Here is a 20,115-nt window from a genome sequence, read left to right as displayed (position 1 = left end):
TACCTACCTACCTCCCTATCCCTAACACTCTTGCATCCTTTGTTGAATGCCATTCACTTGATCTATTTAAATCTCAAATCCCATGTGCCTGCTGCATCTTGCTTATTACTGACTTACTACTTGTTGAACTTAACCGCATACATAATACATTCCAACCCTCCACGACTCTCAAGCTTCCTTGTCTACATCTCCCTACATCCATAGCCTTGTGTCGAAAGCAGAGATTACACATTTCATTCTTGATTGAAGAAACAAAGAATCCGAACAGCAAAAGAAATGTCAGCTCTTCATGAAGCTCTCAAATCACTGGGCGCTGTGAAGTACGATGATACCCCTACCGATAATTTAAAACCATTCCTATCAGATGCATTCAACAGCGCTCAATTGATAATCGATTCAGTCCCCATACCCGACAGTGTTGAATCTTCCAACAGTCGTCCGCGATCAAACACAACATCCTCAATTGCATCCTCAGCATCCGAAGTCTCCGCATCTGCTGCTAGATCTCCGCCTCCACCTCACGATATCGAATCTCTTCAGAAGGAGTGGAAACAAATAAAATTAAAACCGGCTGATAATCCACTGGGTATAAGTGTATATTCTTGTAAGGGAAAGGATGGAAAGGGCACTTGGTTTGCGAGGAGGAGTGTACATGAGGGACTGGGATTTACAAAATGGAAGAGAGGCTTGGAGAGGGAATTTCCAGAAACCCTAAAGGTTCAGGGGGGTCCAGGTGAAGGTAATATTAGAGGTATTGGTGGAGAGAAGAGAGTAGCGTATAACAATGTTTCTGGAATTGGGAAAATGGAAGGTACGTTTACAATAAATTGGGAAGAGGGACAACGGTCTAATGAATACCAGTATATCTTTTATCAGCACAATTTCCAGGGCCAACAACCCCGAGAGATTTTGTCACCATGTTTATGTCCTCAGATCAAGCGCTCAAGGAACAAAATAACAACGAGGTACCCCGCCATTTCATGGTAATATCGAGACCATGTCAACATCCAGACACTCCATCGCGTGATGGATATATAAGAGGATATTATGAATCTGTTGAATTCATTCGAGAAATACCAATCAAGAAACCGCCTCCCAAGAAATCAGCATCTTCATCTGATCTTACAAAGGGACATACAAGAGATAGATCCGCTTCGAATTTGAGCAAAGAGGCTGTTTTGAGGAATGCTCATCAAAAGCATGATTCATCCAGTACAGAGGAAGAGAGAGAGGAAATTCATAAGCAAGCTTCACGTTCCGATAGTAATCTGGCTCAAGCTGCGAAAGAGGAGAAGACGCCTGTACCAAGTGAGGATGATGAATGGGAACAAAATCCTATTGAGTGGATTATGGTTACCCGAAGTGATCCTGGTGGGGGTATACCACGATTTATGATTGATCGTGGAACACCATCGGCTATTGTTTCGGATGCAGGTAAATTTTTGGACTGGGCATGTTCGAAAACAATCGAAGATTTGGATAGCGATGATGATGAACCTACTGAACAACTTGCTGGGGGAAATGACACAGCGGAGCCGGCAAAACGTGAACATCGCCATCGCCATCACCATAATCACGAAAAAGATTTACACAATTACCAAACCAACGGTCATCTTGCAGGTATAGATAGTCAAGGAGAAAAGTCTACATCTGTGGTTGCTGGCCCAACAAGACCTGCAGAGCCAGCACAGCAACAACTACCCGCAAATGGTGGTGGAATATACGACATGGTAGCAGGAGTAGCAACTACAGCCGGAGCTTTATTCGCTCCATATGCACCAGCAATCATTGCAGACCGTCTACCTCATGCCACCGAATCTCCTTCGGCTCAAAACCCCGGACCTCTACAACTTACTAGCGAACAATCTTCTGCTCAAACTTCCGCTCCCATTACTCGCTCTCGATCATTATCCACCTCATCTATTTCTAGCGAATCTACAGTAGATAGTTTTGAATCAGCTCTGTCCTTCCGAAAAGTATCATCACAAGATTCAGCTGCGGTCGAAAAGGTAAATTTACAACAAGATAAAGAGCTCCAGAAGCTCGAGGATAAGAAACGAAAACTTTACGAAAAATTGGAGAAAGCAAAACAAAAAGAAGCGGATAAGAAAAGTGAAGATGGTGAGAAAGAGAAAGAAGCAATTCGCAAAGCGGAGGAGAAACACGAGAGAGAGGTCAAGAAGATAGAAGAGAAACATAAAAAGGAAATGGAGAAATTGGAGAGGAGAAGATTGAGGGAGGAACAGAAGCAAGAGGAGAAAAAGAAGAAGAGGGAAGAAAAGGAAAAGGGAGAGGAGTTACAGCAGATTAATGCTAGTTTAAGAGCGGAGATTGAAGTATTGAAGAGGGAAAGGGAGGTTTTGAGAGTTCAGGTGGGTAGTGTACAGAGGGAAAATACATTGTTGGTGGGAAGGTTGGGCAGATTGGGAATACCCGGAGAGGAAGTTTTGAGGGAAGTGAGGGAAGAGTTGACGGGAAATTTCAAGGGGACAGGGAGGAAGAGGGGGAGTAGTATGGGAAGTGCAAGTGGCAGTCAAAGGGGTGGTGTTGGCGGTGGCAGTGCGAAGAGTGGGTTGGGTATGGGTAGTAAGATCGCGGGAGAGGGGGCTAGGGTTAGTGTGGACAGTGAGGAGCCGGCTGTTATACCAGTGGTAGGGGATAGAAATGGAGAGGTTTAGCAAATGAGTGAAGTGTGGAAGTTTAGGATGCGAGAGGGGATGGAATGGATGGATGGATGGATGGATAAATTTGGAATAGCATTTCCAGGATGAATGAGTTGAGGGCGTCCGGTGTTCGGTACTCGGTTCTACAATCTAGGAGATATGGCATACAGTACATAGTCGCGGAATTTTAAACACACATATACTCATACATAGGTACATATACTGATCATTCAGCATAGAAACTTGTCATAATGATAAAATCTTATCCTCGCCAATCACATCCATTCAACATTAAACATCATGCGAAAATCCATTGCCATGCTAAATTTCACACCGCTTGCTGCGCTGGACAATCGACCTCCCCTGCCGAGTCCCTCATAAATAAACAATCCCACCCTTTCCCTATACCCTCCCAAAGGAACACAAAATTCACAAACCAATCTCAACTAACCTCTCATTGAGCCACTTCACATCTTCCTTTGAATCACCTGGCCCTCCAGCCCAATGTCCCCATATGCTAGGGAAAACATCGAGTTTGCCGATGCCGGGACGCATGAGGGAGACTTCTATTTCGGAGTCTTCGGGTCTAGGGGGTGTCAGTGTGGTTTGTTGGAGAAGGAGAAGGGAGTAGATGGAGGAAGAGGGAAAAGAAAAGAAAGAGAATATACACACGGGAAATACAGATCAGTTTTTCCGGGTAGAACAAGCATCTGGGCTTTGATAGCTCCCATTGCAGCGGCGAAATCGCCATTGTAGGGAGATTGGTTGGAGACGTCGCCCGAGGCCCAGGTGTGGAGCATTGTTAGGAGGTTTTCTGGATCTGTTTTTGGGGGGAGTGTTAGATTGGAAGAGGAGGAGGGGTTTGACGAGTTGGGTGGGAATGGGCGAGGATTATGAGAAGAAGGGATGAGAAAAAGAATTAATAGAAAGTACCTTTTGAGAGGGCCCATTTCTCCCAGAAATTTTGCATAAAATCTTCTAGATCTTTGAATCCCAGAACGGTCTTGAAGAGTTCCTTTCTGTAAAAAGCCTAAAAAATAGTATTAGTCTACTCTCATAGTCTTATCTCCCATGTACATCCACCCCAATGTTACCAGTATCAACTCACCTGACTAAATCCCCATCCGGCATACCCCCTCCCAAAAGCCTTCAATCCCACCTCCCTTTCCTCTTGACTCCAAACTCTCACTTCATCTCCTTCCTCTCCTTTAACAGCAACACCTTCCTGGGATCCTGCACTCGAGAGACTTTTGGCAGCCAACAATGCAGATTTAACACCTTCTAAAAAGACCTGATTGTGAAGAGCTGTTTTTGCAGATCCGCAAAACGGAATACAGATGTCCATGAATGAGGGATACATGGTGGCCCATTGATAAGTTTGACCTGCGCCCATGGACCAACCGATCACAGCGCGTGCATGGGTGATTTGGAGATGGGAAGTCACGAGGGTATGTTGAGCGCGGACGTTGTCATAGAAGGTTACTTTTGGAAAAGGGGAGATGGAGGAATTGGATGGAGACTTTTTTTTGTGTAAGTATTGAGGATCAGGAGGAGTGGGGGGATGGGGAATGAAGCAGGGAGACTTACGGTTGATTCTCCATTTCCGAATAGTGCGGTGATGATTATGAAGTATTTTTGGGGATTCAATACTTGGTCTTCTCCGATGAGCCACTCGTTGTCCGCGATTGCTATTTACTTTCAGCGTTAACATACTTTGTGTATCTGGCTTTTGACGTGACTTTAAACTCCAACAATACCATCATGTAGCTACATAGGTAGATGGCACAGGTTTCATCACTCACCTCCAGAAAACCAAGAAGGATAGATAATAGCAGGGGAACTTGGGTCTCCAAATGTCTTGAAAGCAATATGAGCATCAGGAATTTCTTGGCCAGATTGAAGCTTCCAGTTTCCAAGAGAGTATCTTTGGACTCCGGGTGCTAATTTGAGGGAAGAGAGTTGAGAAGGTAGAGAATCCATTTTATTTCTTGTGTTGTCTACTGTGTTTGCTTAAATTTGGATGTTTTTCTTTGCCTTTTATGATTTATCAGCTTTTAAGTAGCTCTCAGATATACTTGTGATAGCCGACGAGTAGATAAGTAGATATATCGACGATTTCAAGGCCAATTTGTATTTGTCAGGAATGGGGAGTAGTGCTGACCAAGTGACTTTGATTTCAAATGTTCGGAGTTTAAGCTTGCTGTCGTTCTCTGAATAGCTTCAAGAATAATGGTCTTTATGTAACTAGATTACCCCATCTATCAATAGTCACGTACATATTCGACCGATTCTAGCCTTGCTGGTACCGAGCTTCTCCCTCCGTTTGTCCCTTTTCGTATCATTGCGGTGTCATCAACCTTATCAGCCAAATCTCCACAACTTCTTCAAGCGGAATGAAAGCCGCTGTGACGAAATATGGTGGCGGAACAACAGTCACATCAATTATCTGCATCGGTTTTACAAAACCCATATCGGGTATTCTCCAAGTTTGCACTGCAGATATATATTTTGTGTTTCCCTCGTGTTGAATTCAATGCCCATCGTCAATGTCAATCAGGAAATTGAGAGCCAGGCAAGTATTTAAAACTTCGATACGGTACGTACACAGATATTCATCCACCTTCGACAGCTGTAGTATCTCCCCGCTATTTAGTTCATTTAGTTCATCTACTAACTGTAACTCACATCAACAAGTCCCTCGCTGCAATCAAACCTCAACCACTTCTTCTCAACCACAAAACCCATCTTCATCTCCAATCTCTATCCTTCAGCAACCATGTCCTCGACAACCCAGCAACGTGCCGACGCCGAAAAGCTCATAAACCGCAATCCGCATCGTGACTTCAAAGCCGTCGAAGCATCTCGTTCGCCATGGGACGCGTCCCGATCCTGGAACGTCACACAAACCATTTCTCCCTCCTGGAAACTCGGTTCCGGCGCCAACGACAACGGCGAATCTCTCAAGATCCCGCATATCGAAATCGATCCCTACGAAGAAGGTCGCCCCGCAGTCTACAACTACAAGTTGATGATTTCATCCATCATTCCACGGCCCATCGGATTCGTCAGTACTCGCAGCGCGGACGGGAAATCGACAAATCTAGCCCCGTTCAGTTACTTCAACATGATTAATCACGATCCCCCACTTTTCACACTGGGATATTCAGGAGGATTAGATAATGCGAAAGATTCGTTGAAGAATCTCAAGGAGACGGGTGAGTGCACCATCAATATCATCTCTGAACACTTCATCGAAGCGGCAAACTCGACTTCGATTAATGCACCGTATGGCGAATCGGAATGGGCGTTTAGTGGACTTACACCCGCTCCTTGTACAACTGTCAAGACGAGTAGAGTACTAGAATCACATTTCAGTGTCGAGGGAAAACTAGAGAGTTTGAAGGAATTCGAGAGTAAAGCGACGCCAGGCAAGAAAACGGGAGTTTTGGCAATTATTGAGGGGACCAGATTTTGGGTCAGGGAAAATGCTATTAACGAAGAGAAGAATATTGTTGATCCCGCAGTCCTGAAACCAATCTCGAGATTGGGAGGGATTACTTATGGGAGGACTGTAGACGGAACAGAAATTCCGAGACCAGATTACGATACTGCTGTTGGAAAGGATGAGGAAGCGAAGAAATTGGTGAAGCCTAAGCTCGAAGACCAATGATTTGCTTATACACCGATGTTGAGAGGATGGGGGCTATAAACTGTTGGTGATTCATGAGAGAAGAGTAGAATATCAAGAAAGAGATTATGTACTTATATATTAAACCGATTGTATACAGAAACCACGCTGTACAAGTTGCAAACGCATACTCTGTTGCAAAACCTTTACACCTATATACCTTTGTCTTGAGACTTGCAAGAAATTTAAGCGACCAACCGTCCTTTAAAAAAAATGTTCTCCCATAAAGAAGCCTCCAACCAAGATACACAAGGGCACTACCTTCCCACCAGGAAAAAATAACATACTCGGTGCAAGTAAGCAAGCAAGCAAGCAAGCAATCGTCCAGCCCTCAAACGCCCAGCCCCATTCACTCCCCAAAATGACCGTCCACAACCACGCACACTACAGGAAAACACTCATCCCCTTCTCGCTAACCACAAACTCACACCCAAAGTTAAGTTCTTCCTCATATTCCCGCAACTCCTTCAATATATTCACTCTCGGATCCTCTTTATCGTCCAAATTATCCTTCACGTGAATAAGTATAATCTTGATACCCTTCAAGACATCTAGCCCGAAGGCTCTCCGGTGTGAAGAAATATAATTAGCCGAAGTAGCTAGAGACGGGTGAGTTTTCTTATCTTTCTCCCTCGTCGTGATCGATTTCCTCAGCGTATCCAAACTACCCGTCGGAGAGGAACTACTCAAAGCACGTCTCCTCAGATCCTCGCGACATTTTTCCGTCTCGGCAGCGAGAACTTTTAATTCTTCAACGACGTACCGCGGTGTTAGATGTCCAAATAATAAATCATCCGGTCTACTATCGTCATACGAACATTCGATAAAAATCCCCTTGAGTATCCCAGCTGCGATTTTGGGAGCGGCATCTTGCCATACTTGTTTATTGCGTGGGAAGAAAGAAAGTGTATCGGGTTCTACGTCCCCCCAAATGAGGATTTCGTTACCAGATGCAATATCGTGGATGAAGCAGGCAGAACTGGTGTACGCGCGGGCAGACTCGGCGGAGGAAAAATTCAGACCTTCTGATGAAGCTTGGGGTATGGTGATCGGCGAGTAGTGGCTGCGGTGGGAGTGGCTGCTGGATTTTTGGGTTGGAGTACGAGGGCTGCTGCTTTCGTTGGTGTGGTTGCTTCCTGGTTGATCTGGAAATGAAGCGCTTTTTAGTACATTGTGGAAGTGGAAGGCGAAAAAAAAAATTGATGGAGGCAGTTACGTAGTTTAACAAAACTAACATCCAATCTGCAATCGAATATTCTCAAAAAGTAAAATGAGAAATACATACAAGGAAAGTTTCCAATGCAAGGACCATGACTGACAGCCCAAGACTTAACGGCCAGTCCATCAACAACCTCCATATAACCTTTCGTAGGCCCATCTCCCAAAACCGACGAACCCCCCGAGATTAACCTCATGAAAGTTACTAATCCCACACCACCATTCTCATCTGACAAATTCGGCCAAATAACATCATTAAAGATATGGTCTTTCAACGCCTCAATCGTACTTGCCAATCCCGCAATTTTTCTCGGTTTAGAACTGGGACTGGCGGTACTTATTACACCGCCCGAAATATGATCAAGATGCGGATGAGTGATGAGATGAGCCCCGACCAGATTACGCGCTATGTGAGCAGCATTTGCCCCGGTGTTTCTGAATGGAAGCTCTAAGCCTGCAAATGCCCCGTCTTTTAGCAAATATGGTCGTTCAGTTGTTGAGGGGTTGTGCTCTTGGAGAACTCGGTCGATGGCCGAGAGGTGAACTCCGGCATCTACAGCCAGAACAGACCCTTTACTCCATCCTAATGATACTGATCGTACTAGTAATGCGGTACAATCATCCTCCAAAGGGCCTCCACTGGCTCCCTATTGATGCTGATCATTAGCATTTCCCCTACCAAATGGTATGCTTCATATCGTAAAAACGCAGAACGGTTTCAAGCACAGGCCTTGATAATAGCAGTAGACTTCTCGAATACAACAAAGGGTGAGCATCTCCCCACGGAGAAATCTTGAAAATAGCAGATGTTTAGCACGTGACTTCTTACCAAAGTACCCCCAAATCGGCAAATGCCCAGACTTGGGTATATATGTATGCACCCGCATCTGAACAAAGCCATTCAACCGGCACCATCCATCCATCACGCAAAAGGTGATTCAAAATAAGCCTTAACTGCATATCACGACAAACCCATGATCCCTTACCCCTTCATGCAGTCTCCCGCTTTGCATACTCAGAAAGAACGGATACAAACATTACACGAACAGTCAAAAGAAAGATAATCCTCGGAAAACTACTTACCAAGACAATAACCTGCATAGACTTCCCGGCGTGCCCTTCGTGTTCCATGCTTGCTTATTTTCTCCTACTCTGCTTTGTTTCCCTCGATCACGATTTCTTTCAAATCAGTCAATCAATCTCCGAATGCAACAAATATCTCAATGTTCGCAAATCTCGCCTCAAGAAATATATGTATTAAGACTTCCCTCGAAAATTAAAATTCGAGGGAAAATCAACAGTCGTAGTAGATGTACCAATAGCGATACAGCTGCACCCGTATCTTCGTCTAGCAATATAACAACAGAATTCGTATGGATGTTGTGATCAAGAAAAGAAGCAGAACTTCTCGTCGACTTTTTAACTTTTTTTCTTTCCCTCCCTCTTCCCTTGCTTCTCCTATCCTCTTTGTCTTCTCTCGACCGGTGGGACCCGCACGAGATACGTCGCTGCATTCCAAGTTCTTTGTACTTATTATCTTTTGAGCACGAGTATGGCGAGGGGGGTTGCCACAGTTCCTTTGTTCGAGAGACGAGGCTTGTTGAGGCTTTCCATAAACGGACGCGCAACGGTAGTTTCCACGTGATATTTAGGGTGTGCATTAGTTAGATATCCTGATCACTAATTCCGAGCCCGTACGAGATTTGGTTCATCGCATTGCATTACACATGTCTTTAAGATGAGAATGAGATTTCCTACTCTTGTTGTATTCATCTTATTCATATTTGTAGGATTGAAATCTACAATCCATATCTCAATTCGGAAAACCCGAGACCGAGAGTCGGGCCTCGGGATCGCCGTCAATACACTACTGCAACTATTTGATGCATAAATATTAGGCATGCAAGGTGGCATCACCGACTAGACTACAAGTAGAATCATGATTATTGCCTGCAAGCTTGAGGCTTTCTCTGGCGGTTTCACTATGCATTTGTAGGTAGGGGTTATATTCACAACTCTTGTGTCAACTATGCTGTGACGAGTCTAGTCCGTCTACACATAACCTCGCCTGAGCAAATATGTATCAGTAACCATCCCATCTCATCCCATTTCATTTACAAACATTTACAAGTGCAGGCGCATTGACAATAGTACTTTTATTTATATTTTGAACCAAGTGCTTTGCTCCATCAATGATCTCGCTCTTCCAAATGCTATCAATTCATGCAATATATAGTCCCGGTCTAGGATATTATCGCTCAAAAAACATCCATAAGGGTAGTCAAGTCCCTTGTATTTACCCTCTCTCTCTCTCTCTCTAAGAATCGCGCTTCCCCTCTACCTACCCCTTCCCCGATATAGATCCACATACGGCTCAGCTGCGCTCCCCCCTCTCCCCAAGTTTTCTCAATCACTCTATTGATTGGCCCGATTATAGTGCATTAGAGTATCCTTCCAGTCATCATCGTCATCCATATTATGAACTCTCAACCCCCCAAACCCACTTGCTCCCTGTGCACCTCCTTGCTGCTGCTGACTCGGCAAACTCCACTGATCATTACCTCCACCACTGGGTCCACCTACATCCATTCCCATATTCATTCCCGGTTTTGGACCAATCACTGGAGGTTGACCAGCACTAGGTCCAAATCCTGGAACTACAAAATCAGAATACGGACTATCAAAGTTGATATTCCCACCATCATAATTATGGCCCGACATCTCGAAATGATTTGGTTGTGGGTTTGCAAGAGGTATATCGTCATTATTTCTCATGCCGTAGTTAATTTCATGAGATGGTCTCATTGGAGGTTCATCATAATTATCCGCTGGCATTTCTGATATGCCAGTTGGGAGAGGAGCAAAGCTGTGTTGTGAGACGGTACGTTGACGCTCGCGTTCCTGTTCTTCAACAATCTGAGGAGCAGGTTCAACGTTACGGAGACTGCTGGCGATTACGCTGCCATTTCGGACACTAGGGATACCGCTTCGTGGCTCCATTGTCTCTGTAACGTCCGAAAGACCCCCTTCGGCATCTCGAATACCGAATTGTGCCATTGTACGCATTTTGCGTGTGACCCAAGTCGCTAAAATCTTACCCCTTTGCTTTTCTCCCAGTCTAGATCTAGGAAAATCGCCTTTGTTGACAAAAGCAACTATATCGACGACGATTTGATGTTCGTTAAGAATGGCGTTTACGATGACGGGTACGATGGAGGCAAGGTAGGATTTTCTTCCTACTTCTACAAGCACAACAATGAGCCCACCTGCTTGAAATACGGCACTAAGTTTCATTAGTCTCTAAGGCTTTGGCAGATCAATTGGGGGAAGAACTTACGATCCTCCAGGAACAATGTTACGATGACATTTCTCCACAGAACTCTCAATGTCCATAGGGAAATGACTTAGGCCGTTGATTTCGAATGTTTCTCCAACACTGCCCAGAACGAATAGTACTTGCATCTCGACTTGCGCACCATTTGGCCCGATAGGTCGACTAACATTGTGTAGAAAGCCTAAATCTCCTGTCCGAACATATTGTACATTAGGATCACCATCCACAGTACGTCCATCAAATCTTTCCGAGTCAAAAGCATCTTTAGACCCATAGAAAGCTCTGACGCACGCTTCTGACTCTACCCAAATTTCACCGTACTCACCTTCGTGGCAAAGACAACGGCTCTCTGGGTTGACAATGGCGATTTGAGTCGATACAGGCACCATACCGGAATCTTGAACCAAAAGAGCCTTTGGATTAGATTCTGGGTCGACAGGATAGATCATACCTCTGCGCAAGGCTTGAGTGTCTAGCCAGAGTTCAATTGGCTCAATACACATATATGAACGAGATGCTATCATTGGATTCAGAACGTGCGAATAAACCGTATTGATAGCGGTGCGATCTAAACCAGTCGCATCAAAATGGAGGCGTACTTTCTGGAAAACGTCAACTCTAGGTCTTCCCTCGGCAGAAATCATCATGTTTTTTAATTCGTGAAGGGTAAATCCCTTGCCTGGCATAACGGCCATCGCATGATCAAGCATTTGTGGTGTGGCATAAGTATCTTTGATCTTGTACCGCGAAAGAGTTAAGAACAACGATACTGGATTTTGTGCGAATTCGACAGGGGAGACCAGGTAAGTTGGTGCCCCAACAAAAATTCCCATCAGAACACTGTGGATAAAACCTAAACCAGTTGTACTTCTCACACAACCTAAAACAGGTCTCGAGCTTGTCATTTGACAAGTTTCTTTTTGTACTTTGCACATACCCATGATGGTATCATGACCTAATTGCACAGCGATCCTACGTTGATCAGGAGTCCAATATGTCCAAACAAGAGCTGGAAATCCTGGCTGAACCCAACCTGGTAACATCGTAAGGCCAAGATCTCTGCAACCACTGTTTTGCTTAGGTGGTTTTGAAGTATTATATATGCTCGGTACCGATACCTTCAGAACTTGTGCTGATTGTTTAAGATGTTGCGAAACTGCCTTTTGTTTCATTAGATGGTCAACATCTTGATTGACCAAAACTGCCTTCACGCGATAATCTGAGACCATGTGTAAAAATGCCGGTGCATCTTCGTTCAGTCGATTCTGATCAAGAGGAGCCATAGGTATGGCTGTTGCTCCTAAGCAAAAACATGCATGTGTTGCATACACAAAATCTTCCGAATGAGTATACATGAGTATTAGATGATCACCGTGTCTTATTTTGACCTTATTCTTGAGATACATAGCTACAGCAGCTACTTTCGTGTCGAATTTCTTCCAGGTAATTCCTTTTCCTTCTTTACCTCGGCCGTCTATAGTGCAATAGGATAATTCGTCAGCTTGTCGCGCCACACGCCATTGCAACAAGTCGACTATGCTTAAAAAGTTGTTGAGTGGTGTAGACGTCCGATCATCAATTACCACTTCGCGACGATCAATTCCGGAGTATTGTTTGTCGCCAGGAGATAATATATCTTCACGAGCTTGCGCAGCCAGTGGTGACCATATTCCACCGATCGGATCCACGCCAATAGGTAGATTAAGTACAGCGCGTTCGACTCCGAATTTAACATGCACGCAAGGAAGATTACCAAGATCAAACTCTCGACGGCAAAGCATGTTACCAATCTCTCTTCGCCCACACTTCAAGACTTTCGGGAGAGTATTTGGTGCTGTAATCATAACGCAATAGACTCTTAAATGGTGCTCTTGCATCAAGACTTCCATGCATCTCTCTGACAATGAGTCTAGAAGCGCAGTATCGAGTTGACGTGGAGGTCCGCCAGAAGTAGCAGGCGCTGTTGACGCTGATGGCGACTCTAACAGAACTATTGGAAGATGTTCATCATTGACGAAAACATCGAATGCCGAACAATCGTAAATTTTAGGTACATTCTTCATGATGCTCACAATTATATGTTGCACAAAGAAGTATCGATGTTCTGCAACTTCATGACCATGCTCGACCCATTCAACCTTCTGACGAAGACGATCCTCATACAGACCAAGAACGAAGATCTTACCCTCAATAACTGTTCCAAGGAGGCCTGTTCGAAGAAATTCCGGCTCTACCATCATCGGAGTTGGATCTCCTTGCTCAAATTTGTATGGTCGAGCATGGAAGATTTGTTCTGTGTGTTTTGGTAAGGCCCAGAAGCCTCCTGATAACGATGGAGAGTCTACCCAAATTTCTCCCACTGAATGTGGTGAGGCTAAAAGACCAGTTTCAGGATCTACTACCGCCAAGGTTGCATCGGGTATTGGGAAACCAAAAGCACCGCAACGGACTGTCCCCGGTTCGCTACTAGCTTTCTTGCGTGCTTCTTCGCCGATAGCGACCACAACAACTTCATTGGTTTTGAGTGCTTCCCGATCCAGAAGAACTTCACTTAATTCTGTTCTCCCTTTTTGTTCGGCAGGAGCTACTGTTCCGCCTCCTATAAGACTTCCAAAGCCGTTACCAGTTGACTTCTCTTTCTCTTCAGACTTTTCCTCTATAGAATCTCCATCTGATCCAATGTCTAGTTTCAAAGGGCACCCCATACGCTCTTCACCACCCAACCAATCTCGCATACTGATCACCATTCCACCATGTTCTGGTAGACACAGCATAGGAGCCACTAATTCTCGTGCACGAGGATTTCGCATTGGTCGTAACCATCGATCTGCTAGAACTTCGTGAAATTCGCTGTCGACTGTCAAAGTATCTATCAGGCATAACCTGACATTTTGAAAGTTTGGCTCCATTCCCTTTTTGAAATTTCGCGTTGTCATGGGATCTTGCTGGTAATTATAAGCTGCCCGTTTTAGACCTGGGTAATCGGCTACCATGAGCGTTGCTCTGTATTTTGTGATGAGATGCGCATAGAGACCAGGCGTCTCAACAGCCTTGCTTTCAAGCCAGACAGTTGTGTGACCACCGTATACAGTCAATAGGACACCCAGAATCATACCAATACCTTGTCGTGGATCTAGATAAGAGAGTAAGATCTCGCCGCGACTGCTACCGCCAGCCATCAATCTTCCACTTTTATCTCTTAATTCGGGATTGAAAGTGTCGCCATGCCCTCCAACAGGCACTGTTGATATGATAGCACTGAGACATGCCATCTGATGCATGATTGTTCGATGGCTCATCACTACACCGCGAAGATCGCCTGTGGGGGCTCGAGAAAATTCAATATAAGCCAAATCGGGGACAGTCAAAGGTGGTGCATCATCCTTTTTCTTTGGATGCCAGCTTCCAAACTCATTCGTTTTCCACCATTCTACCCCTCTTGGCCAATTGAGCTTCTGTGTCGTAATATCTCGTTGGAAGGTTTTCAAATTGTTGTCAGTAGTCAGTGCAAGATGTGCTTGTGTAGAGGTCAGGATCGTATTAAGTTTTGCATAATCGTCAAGATCGTTAATAGGGACTGCCACTACTCCAGCAATAAAACATCCAAGCAAAGCAATGGCAAATTCGATGATTTCGGATTCGCGATATATCAAAGCGACTCGATCACCTCTGTAAAGAGAACTCTTATCTCTGATTACTTGCGCAACTTTCTCGGCTCGGCTAGTAAGTTTCTCCCAAGTTATAGAAGCAATTTCTTTTCCTTTATTGTCCAACACCCAGTATGCTGGCATCTTTGCTCTCGCCTTTCCCCGATGCCTTAACACGGCTGCAATATTGTCGAACTTGGACATGGGCGTATTCCTATCATGCGGATCGTAGACAGCGAATGGGACATCTCGAGGTTCAAGGGGCATCTGATATTCTAAGGCATCAGGAGGGGGTAAATCGCTGGTGGTCAGCATCGGTGGTGCCATCGCTGCTGTTGGAGAGAATGCATCACTAGAAGAATATCGATGTGGCCCTCCGCCGTAGGAATTTGGTCCATTAATGTCGTAACCTTGTTGTCCTGCGAAATCTGAGAAATATCCTTGTTGCGACTCCCCAAGCATGGTGCCATGAGAATCCATCATCGGCCCTCCGTGATTTGGATCGTAAACTTCTCCCGGGTGTTCCACATACCCCGTTTGGTGTGCCGGGTTAAAAGCATAATTTGTGCCAGAAGCCATTGATCCTATTCTCATGCTTGGCTCATTTGGACGGTCTTGTTGATAGTCTCCGGTTGCTGGAGAGCCAGGCTGATATGCGGAGTTCTGGCTATAAGAGCTATGCCTTTGGGTGGGATTATGCACTGCCAGTCTTAAATCTTGAGGTCTACCGGCGTATGAAAAGGTTCGCCCATCTTGCGCTCTATTGGCCCCAAAGCTTCCTGCGTCACTCGCCATCGTAGCTGTTCGACCGGAAAGTTGTGATGCGCCATAGTTATGTGAGGGGTAGAAATCGCTCCCACTTGGGGTGTTTGAGTTCGAATTGAGGGCAGCAAGCGATGCAGAGCGCGAACCATCATTCGAGGGGTGTATGCTATCATCGGGAGCATGTATGCGCAGCCCTTTTAGTTCCGCAGATATCGTCGAAGCTCCCATGTATTGTGAAAGTAGAAATGTGCGTCGCTTTTGATACCTGTGTTCGAGAAATCAGAACTGTTGATCTGGCATTGAATGATTCTAGTATAGCCTGGGGGAAAACATACCCCTTCTCGGTGATATCCCCTTCCTAAAGCAAAAGTTGTATCAGCAATCTGGCTCTAGAATCCATTTAATCTATCCCGGAAATGACATCCTGCATATATTTGGCACAAGAGCACACGCGACGCTGCTAAATCAAGTCCCCCGTTGTTGGAAACGCCATAACTAACCTCCAGCTCATGTTCCAATTCCTGCAGCTTTGCCTGCAATTCCGGGTTATTCTCCTCCATCTTTGGTGTAAATTGTATGAAGCGGTATGAGCAAACGAGGGTACAAGAAGACGAGAAGACAGTCGCAAAATTAAGGTTTCAAGGAGGGATTAAAGTATGGTAGGTGGATAAAAACATGAAGCTTGAAGCGTAGATAGAGAGAAGGATAGAGAGTAGGGAAGATGCAAATAATGGATGGTTACTCGAAAATGAAAATCGGCAGCAGAAGCATACTGAATAAGGATTTAGATCTTCACACTTTCGTCATGCCCTGATTTTCAATTCTACTCTGTACCTATGCTAAATGGACCGACCTACCGACCGTTGATGTTTGCATTCGTGTACAGGGACTCGGGAATTCGGACAAACAGGTATAAGAATAGCCGATCAGGTTGCCAGTCCAGTCTACAGTCACATGTACGAGTGCTGTGTGGAGTGAAGTTGGGAAGATTTCCAGAAGAAGTGGGGGAACCTTGGAAGGGGTGGATGATTCTGATTGTCGAGGTCACGTTTTCTATTTCTCCAGGCAAATTACGGGCAAGTGATCCTTATGATAAAGAAGGGTTGTATTGAATTATATCACATGTAAGATCTTTACTATGTATCGTATCGAGGTGGGTAGAGTCGATATAACAGACTCTCTTCAAGTTAAGAAGTGTGTTTCTACCTCCTTACTTACCGCATACATATGGCATATTGCCTATACATGGGGAATTTGATGTTGCTGAAGCCGATCAGAGAGACCGGTGAGTACCGAGTTTGTCTTGGGATTGTGAGCCAATCAAATTCCGGGGACTTTCCATCCATCCTCGAGCCCATTCGTATCATTCATATCATTCATATCATATCATCATCATTATTATGATCACGTGGCTCTGGAAATATCGAAGCTAACTCGGCACAGACCACAACCCTTGAAAAGCTTTTTTAATTTCTTCTCATCTATAAATTTTGGTCGAAGAGATTTTCCTATTCCTTCCCATACTTTTCCAACAACCTTCAATTTCAATGACAGTACCTTCAACGATACAATTTCATACTATCAGTTATACATCCTTGAAGTATATATCTTTGCTCCATGCTCAATCGTTACAATCTTCGAAATGGATTCATTCTATTGTTGCAAAGGTGGAGATGCTCCTGCATCAACTTTGTCTATATTTGCGCCTTGAATATCCGCGAAACCTCAATATGAGGATTTACTAATAGGACTCCGTGTTCTGATCCTAAGATCTGTGCTATAGTGCTATTTTCATGACTTGTTTAATCATGTTCACAGTTTCTTCATTATTGGTATGTCTATATTTATTCCACCTTGGTCCATAATTCCTTCTTTCCCTTTTTTGGTTACAACAACATGATGTTACAAACAAGATACACAGACCTGTTCTGAACGGCCTCGTGCTGTATGTTGATTATCTTGGAGACCTTCTGATTATTGTCGTTTAATCCTCATTCTGAATTGCCTCGTTCATATCGATGAAACACAAGCTAATTCTCCAAAGTTCTTCAACTAGTAAACTTTTTATGGCAATTCTTGCAGTCCGCTTGGTGGGAATCACAGGCCGCCAATTGCGCTTTCTGCTGCAAATTTTATGGCACCACATTGAGCTAGTACATGCTGCAACTTTGAATCAAGTCTTTTTGATTGAACAGTATGGCTCAATCGTATCAAGACGCCAGTTCTACATCGACGTCTTCTAGGCTATACAACAATCAAACAGGTAGGTCAGAAGAGCAAGGGAAATATCAAGAGACCGAATCTTTGGCCATTATGATGATGTGAGATCCGAAGACAATGTTGACCCTCTTGTCAGCGGTCAAGGTATAAAGAAAATCACTGCTCTCCTTTATTGACTGAGTCAATCCCATTGTCGTTTTCTGGTGAACAGCTGCCACAGTTCACATCTCTTTGTAAATTAAAAAACCCGCTCAATGGGCTCTTTGTCAATGTATATATAAAGAAATAACAACACAATTAAGAAACAAAGCATCAATTTCAGCATATAAGCTCGTTGACAATCCCTATTGTCCTCTCTTTTCTTTCCTCATACAACTCCCACACTCATCTACAATCCTCTAGCAGCCTCAAACACACTTCTCTAGCATTGCCTTTTGAGATAATTTCCCAGAAACGTAAACCTTTTACTACATTCAATCCATTTAGTACAGCTGTGCTGCTAAATTAACAACATGTCGGAACTTTACTACAACGATTACTTTCTCGACGACCAATACCAATTCCTCGATGGAGTCGATCTCCATTCTCCTATCTACCCCGTCAACGATCCCCAAACCCTTCAAGCTCCTCCTCAAGCCTTCCAGTTTGAAGATTACCTCAACCTTCCAGATGAAGAGATGCAAGGAAATCCCACTCAAGTTGAGTTACCCCTTCCTCACGTTACTGACATTGCAACAGTCAATCCTCAGTTCTTCAACCAAGGCTTCACTGGCACCATGCAACCAGTTCAACACGTTCCTGCTCCTTTTGAGTTTCCCCCTCATTACCAGAACTCTGTCTTGAATGACTTCCCTGACGCAGCTTATCCTTTACACATCATTGATCAAGCTGGTCAATTGCCCCGAAACGTTACGGCGGCACTTCTGCAAGGAGTCAAACGACGCAGAGAATTCGACGACCAAATCCTTCAAGTCATCGCTAGCGGCATTGACACCAGTGAGCCCTTTGGGCTCGAGCAACAGCCAAACAAAAAGCGCGAGACATCCAAGGGTAAGGGTAAGGCTCTTGCCACCTCCATCGAGCAAGATCCAGAAGATCTTGCCCTATCGGACTATGAATATGACCCAGAGGATTTTGCGCTCTCAGACAACGAAGGTGAAGCCGAGTCAGGACCAGCACCAGGACCAGCACCAAAAGAACGTGAAACTCCCGTCAGACCCATCAAGGTACCTGGAAAGAAATGGATTAAACCCAACGCGACAACACTAGGTAAAAACAAGCGCAGCAAGAATATCCAGTCGATGAACCCATCCAGGTTCTACACTCCGCTCGCACAACCACCTAGAAGCTGGGGAACTCCAAATCGTGCCGGCGTGCATCCGTTCCAATACACCAAGGATGGAGAGTTAAAGCCACATGTTCGCTACACGGTCAATCAGATACAAGAGTTCATCTTCAACCATCCGGGTCACACAGTCCAAGGACAAAGACACACTAAAAACTCTGGACTCACACTCTGGGTTCAAAGCGTGCCATCCGATTCCGCCGCACGCTACTCGCATCAAAACTCCGACAAATGCCGCTTTGAAGACTGCCCAGTCCGCAACGGCACCATTCACAAGGGACACTACCGAGTTGCCTTTGATGAGCAGTCATCCGACCCAGTTGTCACCGACCCTTTCCACAACGCCGGACATGTTCATCTCTACTGCCTCGAAAAATTCCTCGACTTTCCCTTCATCTGTGCCAATTTCAACGTTAGACCTGATGATCGTATCCTCCCCGAGGGCCGAAACAAGATGGCTATCACCCGAGATCACCTCGAGATGAAGAAAGTCGTCGGAAAGTTCATTCGCCGCGCAGAGAGAGACTTCGCAAACCAGAGTACCACCACCCCTCGCAATAGATACAGCTACGAGAATACCCTTAGCTATGCCTTGACCGCAAAGGCCTTGGAGCTTGAACCCCGCAACCGTCAAAAGTTCCGGGACAACCGTCCAAATGCAAACTCCATCGACAAGCACATGAATAACCTTGCACTTTTCGTTGCTGGCCTCAACAGCAGAAGGGGCATGCAAGTCGCAGGAAATGCATCGGATTCCGAAGCTCCAATCGTCCGACAACCCAGAAAGCACAACAACAAGCGAAAGGCAGCTGAGATCGACGACGAAGCAGATGCTGAGTTTGAAATCGATGAGACGATCTTAGATGTTGACGGCGATACCATCGCTGTTGACACCGGAGGACGCTCACCACAGTTCAAGCCAAGCCCCAGACCGGTCAAGAAATCTCGGGTCGAGATAAAGAGAAACGCAAGGAAGGCTATCGCGATCTCCAGCGGCAGCTCTAGCGACAACGACTCTGCCGATGACAGCGATGTCTCGGATTGGGCTCCCCCAGTCAAGCGAAGTCGTTCAAGGTAAGTCGTCCTCCCTCGCCAGACTCACTCGAGAGGTAAGTGAGTATCTCATTTGTCAAGAAGAAAAAGAGGTAAGATCCGATGGATTTCGGTAAGTATTATTTCTTTACATCGCATCAAGATTGTCAGAGCTGGTCTTTGACAATTGTTTTTCCTTAATC

At 45.0% G+C, this 20,115-nt stretch overlaps 6 protein-coding genes across 6 annotated transcripts; 3 read left to right on the top strand and 3 right to left on the bottom strand.

Moving 5' to 3' along the window:
• Nucleotides 1-276: 276 nt before the first annotated feature.
• Nucleotides 277-2,678, top strand: Bfra_004841 (putative reticulocyte-binding protein 2 protein; the record flags this gene model as incomplete). Its single annotated transcript, XM_037335232.1, has 2 exons — nucleotides 277-811; nucleotides 862-2,678. The coding sequence occupies 2 exons, from the start codon at nucleotides 277-279 to the stop codon at nucleotides 2,676-2,678; spliced, it is 2,352 nt and encodes a 783-aa protein (XP_037192327.1).
• Nucleotides 2,679-3,092: 414 nt separating this feature from the next.
• Bfra_004840 (putative homoserine acetyltransferase family protein) lies at nucleotides 3,093-4,643 on the bottom strand (the record flags this gene model as incomplete). The annotated part of the gene is made up of 6 exons (XM_037335231.1): nucleotides 3,093-3,249; nucleotides 3,336-3,483; nucleotides 3,597-3,693; nucleotides 3,772-4,182; nucleotides 4,251-4,351; nucleotides 4,466-4,643. The coding sequence occupies 6 exons, from the start codon at nucleotides 4,641-4,643 to the stop codon at nucleotides 3,093-3,095; spliced, it is 1,092 nt and encodes a 363-aa protein (XP_037192326.1).
• Nucleotides 4,644-5,439: 796 nt separating this feature from the next.
• Bfra_004839 (putative flavoprotein oxygenase protein) lies at nucleotides 5,440-6,333 on the top strand (the record flags this gene model as incomplete). Its single annotated transcript, XM_037335230.1, has 1 exon — nucleotides 5,440-6,333. The coding sequence occupies one exon, from the start codon at nucleotides 5,440-5,442 to the stop codon at nucleotides 6,331-6,333; it is 894 nt and encodes a 297-aa protein (XP_037192325.1).
• A 402-nt stretch (nucleotides 6,334-6,735) lies between these two features.
• On the bottom strand, nucleotides 6,736-8,700 carry Bfra_004838 (putative camp phosphodiesterase class-ii protein; the record flags this gene model as incomplete). The annotated part of the gene is made up of 3 exons (XM_037335229.1): nucleotides 6,736-7,496; nucleotides 7,637-8,216; nucleotides 8,653-8,700. The coding sequence occupies 3 exons, from the start codon at nucleotides 8,698-8,700 to the stop codon at nucleotides 6,736-6,738; spliced, it is 1,389 nt and encodes a 462-aa protein (XP_037192324.1).
• Nucleotides 8,701-9,984: 1,284 nt separating this feature from the next.
• Nucleotides 9,985-15,875, bottom strand: Bfra_004836 (putative acyl- ligase protein; the record flags this gene model as incomplete). Its single annotated transcript, XM_037335228.1, has 4 exons — nucleotides 9,985-10,852; nucleotides 10,907-15,580; nucleotides 15,651-15,673; nucleotides 15,816-15,875. 4 exons carry the CDS (start codon nucleotides 15,873-15,875, stop codon nucleotides 9,985-9,987), a joined length of 5,625 nt encoding a protein of 1,874 aa, XP_037192323.1.
• A 2,172-nt stretch (nucleotides 15,876-18,047) lies between these two features.
• Nucleotides 18,048-19,958, top strand: Bfra_004835 (uncharacterized protein; the record flags this gene model as incomplete). The annotated part of the gene is made up of 1 exon (XM_037335227.1): nucleotides 18,048-19,958. The coding sequence occupies one exon, from the start codon at nucleotides 18,048-18,050 to the stop codon at nucleotides 19,956-19,958; it is 1,911 nt and encodes a 636-aa protein (XP_037192322.1).
• Nucleotides 19,959-20,115: the final 157 nt, after the last annotated feature.

The sequence above is a fragment of the Botrytis fragariae genome, assembly GCF_013461495.1.
Source record: "Botrytis fragariae strain BVB16 chromosome Unknown tig00000054, whole genome shotgun sequence".
Classification (NCBI taxonomy): Eukaryota; Fungi; Ascomycota; class Leotiomycetes; order Helotiales; family Sclerotiniaceae; genus Botrytis; species Botrytis fragariae.
Note: the sequence above shows the minus strand (reverse complement) of the source record. Positions and strands in the feature narration are given on the sequence as shown.